The 12,583-nt window shown below is 48.2% G+C and overlaps 2 protein-coding genes across 2 annotated transcripts in view; one reads left to right on the top strand and one right to left on the bottom strand.

Moving 5' to 3' along the window:
• LOC139049761 (latrophilin Cirl-like) overlaps positions 1 to 12,583 on the bottom strand; it is a 1,359,947-nt gene that overhangs the window by 676,774 nt on the left and 670,590 nt on the right. The gene's annotated exons all lie outside the window — the stretch shown is intronic.
• On the top strand, positions 4,363 to 9,854 carry LOC135917307 (beta-galactosidase-like). The gene is made up of 3 exons (XM_065450866.1): positions 4,363 to 5,111; positions 7,105 to 8,055; positions 9,135 to 9,854. The coding sequence occupies exons 1-3, from the start codon at positions 4,578 to 4,580 to the stop codon at positions 9,573 to 9,575; spliced, it is 1,926 nt and encodes a 641-aa protein (XP_065306938.1). The 5' UTR covers positions 4,363 to 4,577; the 3' UTR covers positions 9,576 to 9,854.

Genomic DNA, 12,583 nt, shown 5'->3' on the forward strand with positions numbered 1-12,583 from the left:
GACATACTTCAGTGCTTAACCAGTCTATAGCAAAACTAAGCGGCCCCAATAGAACGGTGTAGAATAGAATGAAATAGAATAGAATAGAAGAAAAGGGATGTATTGCTTGGCTGAGCTCAGTTTTCTTGTAAGCATGCAGAAACTTGTCCAGTTGGCATACCAATCGATTGGTTGGGGGTCGTTTCTATCCTTAATTACCCAGAACTGCCCGTCAGATGGTGGAATAGTCAACCCCTCTGGGCTCACATTTGGTTTAGCCAATGTTCGTCAAAAATTTGAATTCAAGCGCCACCTAAAAACCTGCGAGGTCGATCTTGTTAGACAAGCTTGGAAGAAGATTGAAAACATTTTTAAGAAAGGAACGAATTAGTTTATACAAGTAAATAATCAATGTAAAGATGGAATGCAAAGGAGGAACTCCCTCCTTTCAATAGTTATCTATGACGTAAGCGCGTATGTCCACAGTTTTATAGGTTTATAAAAACAAAATTTGTCAGCAACCACTCACTGCACGCCAGGTAATTCGCTGTCACTCTTAAGGGAACAAAAATGACAGGAAGTTATTTATGCTGGCACGACTATGTTACTTCTTTGCAGAGTTTCGAACACATAAGAGTGAACTACAACACTGAAATAAGCATGCTACTCAATATGTCGAGATAACTCGCATCTTGGACAAATCTATGGGATGAGACACAAGTTAATTAAATACGCAAATCTACGTGAAAAATCCGTGAGCTCAAATGTCAAAAGGAATGTCCAGGAACGTTCTTTAAGAAGCTTAGTTGATAGGAAGCTTTAGCTACAGGGTTCCTATAGGAATACATGGTAAAGGATAAATTGTTCTTATCGACAACCACTACCTACACCCAATTTGATTAGGTTTGTTACATTTAAAAGAAAAAGGAAAAATCTAGTGACTGTATGAAGCAGATCTTTTAGTTAATATGTCGATTTGTTCATAAATCTGTCGAAAATTGAAAAAAATTAGGTTATCAAGTTTATAACTCTAACTCAGCAATGACAAATTACACAAGAATTCTGCAAATTGCGTGTGATAGCACATCTAAAGCCGTCAAAATTGACTATTATACATTGCTCATAAAAACTTCACTAGTATGTGAGTAGGACTTCTGGAAAGCGTTTGTAAGCATGTAACAAGTTAACGTAAAAGATGAATTAGCGTATCAGATTCGTTTCCTGTGGTTGTTCTAAGGGATGCATTTTACAGAACTGCGATATCTGTTTTAGGAGCAGGTTTAAATATTTCTAAATTTCCTGCTTCTATTTTAGTGAAATAACAATTATATTCTAACTCTAGACGAATAGCCACCGTTGGCGTCGACGTGATATTCCGCATAAAGTCCAAGTCCATCGCGGCCGCACGTCGTATGCTGTAGGTGCTAGGGAAAGCATGCGACGGTTAGCCTAGTAGGAAGGCGGTTTAGTGCTGCGGCGTCTTCTCTCCTGCTCAAGGGAGGAAGGCGCGCGCCTACTTGTTGCGCGGGAGAGGGGAAGTTCAAGGTAGCGAGAGGCAGGGGGCGGGATTCAAGGTAGCGAGGGACAGGGGGATTCAGGGTAGCGGCCGGCAGGGGGTAGGTTCAATTTAGCGAGAGGCAGGGGGTATAGGTTCAAGGTAGGGAGAGGCAGGGGGTAGGTTCAAGGTAGCGAGAGGTAGAGGGGGTTCAAGGTAGTGAGAGGCAGGGGGTAGGTTCAAGGTAGCGAGAGGCAGGGGGTAGGTTCAAGGTAGCGATAGGCAGGGGGTGTTCAAAGTAGCGATAGGCGTGGGGGGTTCAAGGTAGCGAGAGGTAGAGGGGGGGGGGAGGTTCAATGTAGCGAGAGGCAGGGGGTAGGTTCAAGGTAGCGAGAGGTAGGGGGGTTCAAGGTAGCGAGAGGCAGGGGGTAGGTTCAAGGTAGCGAGAGGCAGGGGGTAGGTTCAAGGTAGCGAGAGGCAGGGGGTAGGTTCAAGGTAGCGAGAGGCAGGGGGTCGGTTCAAGGTAGCGAGAGGCAGGCGGTAGGTTCAAGGTAGCGATAGGCAGGGGGTGTTCAAAGTAGCGATAGGTAAGGGGGGTTCAAGGTAGCGATAGGCAGGGGGGGTTCAAGGTAGCGAGAGGCGGGATGGGGGGGTGTTCAAGGTAGCGAGCGTCCCCGCTTCTATTCCGACCGCGGCTGAGGGCGGACCCGCGCATCGTATTTTGGAGCTAATCTACGGTGGGTTGTAAGGCTAGCCGACCCGAGATAGCTGACGGCTTCGCCCACGCTGTGTTTTCGCGCATCTCTTTCGCGTTGAAGCGAGAGTCAGCACGAAGGAGGAATTCGTTCACCGGTGCTGCCGCTCTTCATGACGCCAGCGTTCTGACAGCCAGTGTCAGCAGTCGTCTAGTTAGATGTGTTCATGTTCGCCTGTCCGCGCGCGGCACCGTGCTTACTAGTTTAGTTAGAAAGCGAATAGTTACAGCAGTTCACACAGCTGACAAAACTATTAACCTTACTGCGTATAGATGTCGAATAATTTGCTGTTGTAATCATAGCTTCGCCTTACGGGTGAAACCGCGCCTTTTAAGCTTACCGATTAATGGTAATTCTTGTAAAAAAAGTTCATGCTCTATATTAAAATTACGCTTCATCAGTCACTAGAATCGAACCTTCTCTTTCAAATGAAACTAATTTCACTAAAACCGGCCCAGGGGTTATCTAAAGAAAGCGTTTCTGCGTTTGACATGTATTTGAACACGTCAAATAGGAGTCGGGCTCGAGCTAAAGCTTCCTCTTAGGCAGAAATACCAAAGCTGCTTGGAGAGCATGTAAGAACTAGCGAGAGATTTCTTAATGAAAACGCCAGAGATGGCGCATAAACGAGCCACCTATTCAAATGACAAAGGGAAATCGAGATTGCGGCGCGTTTTGTTTGCGGCAGGTCCGCATCTGGGAAGTGACGGGGGCCACTGTGCCTCCATATTCTTTGCTTGACGTAAGCGACACCCTAAAGCGTACCTCTGTTGAGGGCCAAGAAGGCGACAACTTAACGAAGGCCCAGAATACAAATTGAACACAGAACACGTTCGCTAGGTGTATGGGTGAAAGTGCCTAACGAGGTTCGAAATAGTGCCACACGCGTATGACGAAGCCTTGATAACGAAATCGGCCGAAGGAAAGGAAAACTGGGCGGCTCTTTGCGCGCGTGAACGAGCACATGTAGGAATGGTTGATTGAAAACACACGCGAAACTTTTTTTTTTTACCTTTGTTAGGCCTCCAGTATAAGCAGTGTGTGAATCGACAGATGTCGCTAGTTGACATGTATCGCAGGGTTCGGCTTTCGCACCTGAATCGCTTTTTTTTTGCTTGCCTATACAACTGCTTTCTCTCACGTTGCCCCTATAGCACAAGGCCATTCACATAAAGGGAGTGTGATTAGACATCTATTGGCGTTCTGGGTGTAAATCAGCACACCATAGACAGAGGGAGAAAAAAAGAACACACAGGTGACGCCAGTCAATACGAAGTGTCATCAATTATACCAGGTGTTCATTCTCGCCAGTATACTCGCATTAACTTCCGTTCAATTCACAAAGAGTTCTCTTGAGGAAGAAATGCGAGGCACAATATGTCAGGCCTAACGCACGCGTCCACATTTTAAAGATGTCAACTAAACCGAAACATTGACAAGTAACTGCCTTTCCATTTCTTTATTTTTCATTTGGAAGAAATTTAGATCCGACTTTAGCCAAACGGAGCAAATATGTTTCTCGATTATAACCAAAACAGAAACATGCAATATGCTATCCCCAAGGGTAGATTATGTAAATTATGTTTCTAAATATTCGCAGAAAAACAACGTAGGGAAACATGAAATAACGGTTCGAAAACAGGATGGAGGTACAAGAAGGTGTGCCTGGAAGTGTAGAAGCTATCGTAACGTGCATTTTGTGGTGTCGAATACCGTAATTTTAAATCTGAAAAACGTCGACACATCATTTCTTTTTGAGAAACATGTGAAGTTTCAAACTTGACGTTCTCAATCAAACGAGAACGGACAATTGTCATTGAAGAGCGAATACGAAAATCAATTACATAGTAAAAGGAAGCGCGAATCAACCAATCCACGTTTTGTGCCTCGGAAAATTACGTATTTCTCCGCGCAAATCACCGCAGTAACGTTCGTTCAGCTTGCTAATTACGAGAACTTAGCCATTGACAACACAAGTCCATCTGCGCAAACTGCTCCCAGAATACCGCGCCTTGCTTAACACAACATGCGCGCACGACGAACATAGACCGGCTGCAGAAGCAGCACGACAGATTTCTTAGTTTTCGTTCGCGCCGCGCAAGAGGTTTCACTCGCAGAACTGTTTATGCCAAGGTGCTCCGAGACTCAATAACACCGGAAACGTGTCGATGGCATCGCATTTGCCGAGACATATGCCGGGAAAACAGGTGCACACAACCGCACGCACTGAGTAGGCGCGGAAAAAAGACAGGCGCCGAGAGGGACGAGAAAGTTATCGCCGAACGTTGCAGTCGGCTCCATAGAAACGGCATCCTGTCAGGGCCCTTCACAAAGCGAGGTGCCTAAACATGCGCGCATGCGTACTTGCGGCGGTTCTCGTCTCCTGGTACGAGATCCTCTCGGGTGCAGGAAAGAGGTCTTTCGCGATCGACTACACGAACCACACTTTCCTCAAGGACGGCAAGCCCTTCCGTTTCGTGGGCGGGTCGATGCACTACTTCCGGGTCCCCCGGGCCTACTGGGACGGCCGACTTCACACTCTACGCATGGGCGGACCCAACGCCATAGACTTCTACATCGACTGGAGCGGCCACGAGCCGGAACCGGGGCAGTACAACTTCATCGACAACTACGACGTGCTTGCCTTCCTCGAGGCGATCAAGAAGGCCGACCTCCTGGCGATCCTCAGGCCGGGACCGTTCATATGCGGCGAGGTCGACAATGCGGGCTTTCCCTATTGGCTTCTGCGCAAGTACCCAAACATGCAGTACCGCACCATGGAGAAGGAGTACGTGGAGGAGGTCACCAAGTGGTTCGACAAGTTGCTGCCCATGCTGGTTCCATATCTGTACAAGAACGGTGGGCCCATCATCATGGTGCAGGTAAGCGCAAGCCTGTTACGTGCGGCATAGAGCAGATCGAGCCGTCGCTGCGCGGAATGTCCAGGCGTTTTCCCTGTCCGCATCGTGGAAGGATGTAGCGCGGTGAAAATAAAATGGAAGTTATTCTGGCGTTCATGTGTCCGGTAGTGTTGAGGAAGATGGCTAGGACCGCAAGTGTTCCCGTGGAACCCGAGCAAATGTCTTTCAGGAACGTGTGAGGTGGCGTAATCAAGCGATATACCGCTGTAGAGTTAGACGTCCAAATGTGTACCTTCATAGACCCGGTTTCGTTATGACCAACTTCGGGTCTCCGTTACCGTTTGTGGACATGGCGCGCAGCCTTCAGGTGTGCTCACGTGATTAGTACTCCCTCTCTATCTTTCTTACCCTCTTTCCCCCCCTTGTTCTTTTCCCCCTGTGCAGGGTAGCAAACCGGACGTGCCTATGGTTAAACTTCCGGTCCTTCCTCCCTTTTCTCTACCCCACCTCTCTCTCTCTCTCTCCTTCCTGTCGCCGCGTCTCCTTCTTCCGTGGAATTCCCGTACTTCCGCCTAGTAGTCTAGACTTTATCAACATCAAACGTTGTTATTAGGTGTCTGTCAGTTAGGCACTAGCCGGACGTCTAATATAGCTGACATCCATAAGTCCTCCATAAGTTCACTGATTCGCTGGGAAGGTGCTGCTGCTAAGCGTGCCGACTGTGCTGAAATTTATTCATTCTGCTTTCATGTTTTGTAAAGTAGGATCTACCAAAATTTTGTTATGCTTAAGTTGCACAATGTCTACTTCTTTACTATATTATTTCTTCTTGTGTTCTTTGTTGTGTGCGCTTTTCATTATATCTGGTGTGGCAAACCACCCACATAGGTATAAGACATGTGTTGAGGCAAGAACAACAACATGGCATCTTTGAACTGGCACGAATACATTCCCCAATGTACTCCGGTATTGCGCTTACTCAAGAGTTAGACGGAATCCCTTCTAGTGAGCGAGAAATTGGCGAAATAAAAGAAACGTTCGCCAACTCTATTAGACCTTTTACTTTTACATTTTGGGGGCTTTTTGATTTATTTCAACGGAATAAGTGGTCGCGAAGCTTCCCCGAAATTGTTTTGAGGCCGGTACAGACAAGTTGCGAGAGCACCTCTTGGATTTGCGAGAAAGAAAGCTAGTTTTTCTGTATAGGAGAATCTACTCTGGCTCATAATCAGTGCTGGCGCAATGAATACGGCTTTGATATCAAAGTAGCACGCCGTCCCGCTTTCGTGTCCGCCATCACTGCACGCGTGTTGCACAAAGGCATGTTGGTGGTGGTGATAAACATTATTGAAAGGGGGAAGGGTGAAGAGGGACGTGGCTGAGGGTTAGGGCTCAAGTAAGGGCCTGGGCCTGCTTGGCCTTTTCAGCCCAGTCCACCAGTTCAAGTTGTCGGTCGACGTCCCCGGAACTGAGCCAGGCTGTCCAGTCAGTCTCGCTGCTGACGGGGGGATGAGAGAACGGGAGCGAGGTGCATTCCCTCATTATGTGTGTGAGTGTTCCTGTTTCTGAACAGAGCCTACGTTTGTCGCTTTCCTTTCCCCCTGTGATTTTGTTAACAAAGGCATGAGCTTGTACTATCGTAGGAAATACAAAGCGGAACGCATGTGGTTACATAAATACAGAGGTGTTCTTGGACAGCAGACTTGATACGAGGGACATCCCGTATAGTACCCAAGAAAATATTTTCCCATCCTATGCTGACAGAGCCCGTGAAAAGAAAAAAAGAAAGAAAAAAAAGAAGCTTCGACAGTGGTGAATGCGGATGCAATATGTTTACCTACAATGGCGCTGCATGTCTGTACAGCATTCGCCTGTCACGCCTTTCAGTGTCATGGACATCAGTCTACAGGTAAGTGTCTGTACGTTGCGAATACTTTGCCGGCTAGTGTACGTAGCCCATACACAGTGTACCGAGACTGAGAGAGCGTCTTGCTTGGTGCCGACCGTGATGCAGGTGGAGAACGAGTACGGCCACCTGAAGGGCTTCTGCGACCCCAACTACATGGAGTTCATGCTCTCCCTTCAAGAGAAACACCTGGGCAAAGACGTCGTCATGTTCCGCACCGACTCGCCGTCTCTGCGCCAGTACGAGTGCGACAAGGTGCGCGACATCCTGGTGGCCGGCAACTGCGACCCCAAGGCCGACGTGCCTAAGTCCTTCGACATCATACGCAGAGCGCAGGTCAAGCCGGGAGGGCCCGTCGTTGTGGGCGAGTACTACACCGGCTGGATGAACTACTGGGGCTGGAACAACAACCCCGCCTATCCGCCAGCGGTCATCAATACATTCGAGAAGATGATGGATGACGGGGCCAACGTCATATTCTACATGTTCCACGGAGGCACCAACTTCGGCTTCAAGGCAGCCACCAGCGCAGAGTCGCCGCTGGTGACGAGCTACGACTACGACGCGCCCATCGGGGAAGACGGCGATCCGAAGGCATACTACTTCACGTTGCGCAAGTCCATCGGCAAGTACATCCCTCTCAAGGCCGGAGAGCTGCCCAAGGGATCACCCAAGATGGGGATAGACGCCATTCTCATGCCACACAGCATGTCGCTGAAGGACGTCATGGACCACTTTCGGAACAAGGGCTGGCTGAAGCGCAAGAAGTCCAAGTTTCCGCTGACTTTCGAGGAGCTCGGCCAGGACTTCGGGTTCCTGATGTACCACACCCAGATCGCCGCGAACCTGGACGGAGAGTACTTGATGACGCTCCACGGTCTCCGCGACATGGCGCAGCTGTACGTTCGGCAGGAGCGCCACTTGATGCGCATTTTCGACACCGCCCACCTGATCATAAAGCCCAACACTACTGTGAGGCTCAAGAAGGGGGAGAAGCTGACGATTCTGGTGGAAAACATGGGACGCGAAGATTTCGGTCCCAAGAACCGCGACCCCAAGGTGAGTAGCTCGGAATGTTACGCCTGCATACGACGTCCTACAAAGAAAAAAAATTTAAAAGAGAAAGAGAAAGAAGAAAGATAAGAAAAAAAAATCTGAGGAAATCTAAGCACTTCTTATGAGCTGTCAACGCGAAGGCATTAATGTATAATTGAACGCCGCTGAGCGGTTCTTCGAGTTATGAACTCCTCGCGGGCAAGCGAGCGCGTTGAGACCCTTGGTGCGTTTTGATATGGCCTCAGCAGGCGCAGCCAAGACCTTGCGCCACCAAGGAACGCGCGGACAGCACAGGCTTTGGAGGGCGACACCGAGGGTGACGTGGCGTCGCGACGGTGCCCTCTCCCCTCACGCAACACCTGGCACGCTATCGCAGGAAAACAGGTGTCCCCTTTCGCTCGCTCTGCTCCGTCTAGGCTCCCTCGCGACGTGACGCAAATAGGAGTTTAGATGCCGCTTCGCTGCTACAGAATACAGACGCCGGCTTTTTCACTCAGTAGGTCATTTGACGCTTTTGCATGAAAACGTTTTCAACTGTCACGGTAACCAATGCCGACACACTGCGGAGGCACCCATAGCGAACAGACAGCAGAAAGAGAGATATCCAAAGGGAGGTAAAATAAAGGAAATGCACGGAGGCTCACAGACGGCGCGTCAAACTTGATGACACCGCCAGTAAACAAAATGTCATCCATTTCTGTGGTTGAGTCAAGAGGAGATAGGTGGACAACATTTTGGTTAGTGAATGTATCACAGAGCTGCACTTTCTATAATGTTCATTTCATGGCACCGTTTTCGAGATTGTGTGGGATAAGTGCGTCTGCGTTTCTTCTTATCCATGCACGGACGAAACTAAATCAGATTTTTTTTATTGGCGACTTTTTTGGATGTATCATTGCTTTTCCAATTTGGAGGAATAATAATATATTGTTTTATGTGTTAGCTGAGGATATTAAAACGTGTACTTTCAAAGTTAGTCATTACAATTTTAATATTTGTGCGGAATTCCACTAAACCATTGCAATATTCGAACACCTCGCCTGAGCCAGCTATTTTGACCAGAACCATTTTCGTTCTTTCAGGGAATGACGAATGTGACCGTGAACGACGTCACCCTAACAGACTGGACCATCGAGGCGGTGCCGGTGACCCAGAACCGAGACATCAGCGAACTGATAAGTCTCATGCAACAGCCCAGGAATGGTGACGGTAAAACTCCGCACTTCTACTACGGCTGGTTCACGCTTGGCAAAGGAGTGAAGCCGCTGGACACCTTCCTCGATCCGTCCAACTACACCAAGGGGGTCGCGTTCATCAACGGCATCAACCTGGGCCGTTACTGGCCCGCGGTCGGCCCACAGATTAGGCTGTACGTTCCGGGAGTTTATCTCAAGCCGTATCCCGAAGAGAACAAGGTCATCTTGTTCGAGCTGGAGGGAATACGTGGTGAGCAAGGTGGCCGCGGCGTGAGCTTCAGCGATAGGCCTTTCCTCACCGCCGAGACAGGAAGCCCTCACCCTTAGAAGGAATGATGGAGAGGCAGCAAGTAATGGTTGACATTGTTTGGCATTGTTTATTTCGCATTCAGTCTTTTCAGACAAGAAAGGCGGAATGCCAGGATTGGTAGCTCGACAATTTACCAGTAGCTTCGAGAGGGCTCCGGCCCCGATTTCATTTGTTTGCATTGGTTGATTGCATGCGGACGCATTTTGCAAGCTGACGTTTCATTGTTGTTATGCATCATCACCAACCTCATGGCGGCACGTCCAGACTCTGCCCAATAAAAGCACACTTTTTTTTTATGCCGCTGGAGTGATAAACGAAGTTGTCTCTGGATGAGTTGTTTCTGATACAGTTGAAACACGGTGTATTTATGGTCGCGATATAGCCCTATCCAGTATCGCGATCAACCGGGATCTATAGCGACCGTAGATGCACTGTATCACACCCGTATAAGCAGAGCCGATACAATCGTCGCGAGTCGTCTAGGTGTTTCGTCTTTTGCGCAGTGAAACAAAAAGGGAAACCATAGAGGTGACGATACTACAGTATAGGTCGTAAACTACTACACTAATATGATCTGATGTCGTTGTTGTGAAATGTCGAGCCAGAGTCCCCATAAAAGCAGGCGTGGACAATATTACCATCAGTGAACATTTCATTTCGCCTATAGGTGAACACAGGATAGAGTGAGATATACTTCAACCTCAAAGCTTCTTCGTTCAACCCACAGATGAAGGACTTGGAGTGCAAGTTCGGGAATCTAATCGCTGTAATCATTTGTATCCAGTTTAGCTGGCTTACCGCGATATCGTGAGATACTGCAGCTGAACACTGCGCTGGCAAGTTGAGCTTGAGGACACGGTCCGCAAGCAAGACTTTCGTTTGCTAACAGGCGTCCTTAGGGTTTCGGGGTCTAGGCGTACGCGAAAAACAGGCAAACTTGAGAACGCTGAACACGCGCCCTTTTAAAATTTATGCTAGGATTGATACTAACTCGCAATGCTAATTAACGTACCCTCGATGGCGCTTTCTACGCCATTTTGTTTTCTTATGGTTGATACCAAGTATTTTTTTTTTTGTTGTTGTTGTAGAGCATCCAGCTGCTGATTCCTCCTAATGGCCTGTTTAGTAAAACGCGAGATGATTGAAATCATTGCTACGCGCACTAAACCAACCTCACGATGAAAAAAAAATCGTATGCAAGTCTACCACTTGGGACGGCATTCAATGGTAAAAAAACATGATGCGCCATTCGCCTTTGTGAAGGTGGTTGACAGGCGAAGCTGTGTAGCAGACGGCATGGCACGGAGGTGGCCCATAATTTTGAAGAAAGGTACGAACTCAGTTATTGTCTTGATCAGTGGTCATTATTTGACTCGCAACTGCAATCACAGTCTTTCATAATGTCAAATCGATGCACGTACGCCGCTGGGTGGTCGGATGGGCCGGATGTGGCATCGCAAGGGATATTTCTGCAAGGCAGAACGCGTAAACCGCTGCATTATCGGTACCGACACATCCACATTGAAATCACCGACGACGAAAACAGGGGTAGTGTCATCGCAGCTAAATCACGCAAAGTGAGTAGCCATGATCCTTACGGGACTACCAGTCATTGCATTTTTTTCTTGCTTACAGGGGTATGAGCCATTGCTCACCCGGCTATGAGCCATTGCTCACCCGGGTATGAGCCATATATGACAGTTTTCCACATGCTGATCTGTATGTTGTATGCGTGATTAGAAAGAATTTAAGCACTGTTCGATTCACTTTGCTGAGTGCCTGTAACTTGTGTTTTACGGGGCTATGAGCCATTCTATTTTTTGCTTGCTTACGGGAGTACGAAGGCTTACAGAGGTATGAGCCATTGACGATGATAGATTTTGTTCACGCAGAACAAAAGTGCATGGAACCCTAGCCATACACGCCTTCGCTGAAATTACAATGCAGCTGCACATAAAGTGCCATGGCGCAAATGAGTGTTATTACTAGCGACATTGCCTACGAAACCTCCGACGCGGTCCGTTGCGCCCAACCCGAAATCTCAGCCGCCCATGCCTGGCATGGTGCGAGTTGAACCGCGTTCGCTATAGGGGCTGCCACGAGGTCGTAATGTTGATGCTAATTGAAACGCAGAGAATCCAGAGGACAATGAAGCGAAACAGGCATAGGCGAAATAGCCCACATTTCCACTATTCTGTATAAAATAAGCCGTGTTTACAACCTCCACAAGAGGCTTCCGACGTTCAAGCACTTTAGCTAAATCTATGGCTGCCCCTCCTTCTACGTTCCTTGATATTTACGTGCGCTTATTTTATAAACTATCTCTGGAGGGGTTGGGCAAGGCACCGGCGGCCATGGCGGCGGATGTGGCGTATACCTCCTCGGGCGTGCCACGTGACACCTGCAGTTTAACTCTCCCATGGCTGGGTGATAACTACTTGGCAAGTGTCACGGGACAGGAAGAAGGCGGCGTGGATCGTAGAGGACAAAGGTACAGCTGAAGTTAACCTCATACCGCTTTCTTTGTTTCTCGCAATTTATAGAGACTATGCATCAGGGCTGTCATGTAATGCTTGTAGGCTCTCTTTCTTTCTTCAGTTTCTGTTGTGGTTGTTGTTCGCTTGACGTACTAATGCAACTGTCTGAGGCAAATCAAGACCACCCAACAATTGGCTATCACGTGGTACGGTCGCATGCCGACGCTCCTTTCCAGTGGATCCTGTTCCTTATATACTGACTGCAGGACACTTTACAACATTTTGAAATTTCTTTAAAATTATCCAAAGGGCCCTGCTGATGTTCTTAATGAGAGGAAGAGAAGCAAATGCAGTTTTGCAGGTCATTCCACTTCTGGCAGATAAGCGGTGATCGGCAGCAATAACACAATTGTTGCCAAGATAAAAGAAACACCATCGAAGACAGCAGAGGATTAGGAAGAAGTGTGGAGGTTGAAAAAAAAATGAAGGACGCTTACGCTTCGCCTTTAAGAGTGGAACGCGATCGCATTCAAAAATCCCTGACTGCT

The sequence above is a fragment of the Dermacentor albipictus genome, chromosome 9 (assembly GCF_038994185.2).
Source record: "Dermacentor albipictus isolate Rhodes 1998 colony chromosome 9, USDA_Dalb.pri_finalv2, whole genome shotgun sequence".
Taxonomy (NCBI): Eukaryota; Metazoa; Arthropoda; class Arachnida; order Ixodida; family Ixodidae; genus Dermacentor; species Dermacentor albipictus.

Bases quoted from the DNA above. Each gene is read 5' to 3' on its own strand.
- LOC135917307 (XM_065450866.1), top strand. From the start codon at position 4,578: ATGCGCGCATGCGTACTTGCGGCGGTTCTCGTCTCCTGGTACGAGATC. The intron at 5,112-7,104 runs GTAAGCGCAAGC...ACCGTGATGCAG, and splicing joins GGCCCATCATCATGGTGCAG to GTGGAGAACGAGTACGGCCA. The intron at 8,056-9,134 runs GTGAGTAGCTCG...TCGTTCTTTCAG, and splicing joins CCAAGAACCGCGACCCCAAG to GGAATGACGAATGTGACCGT.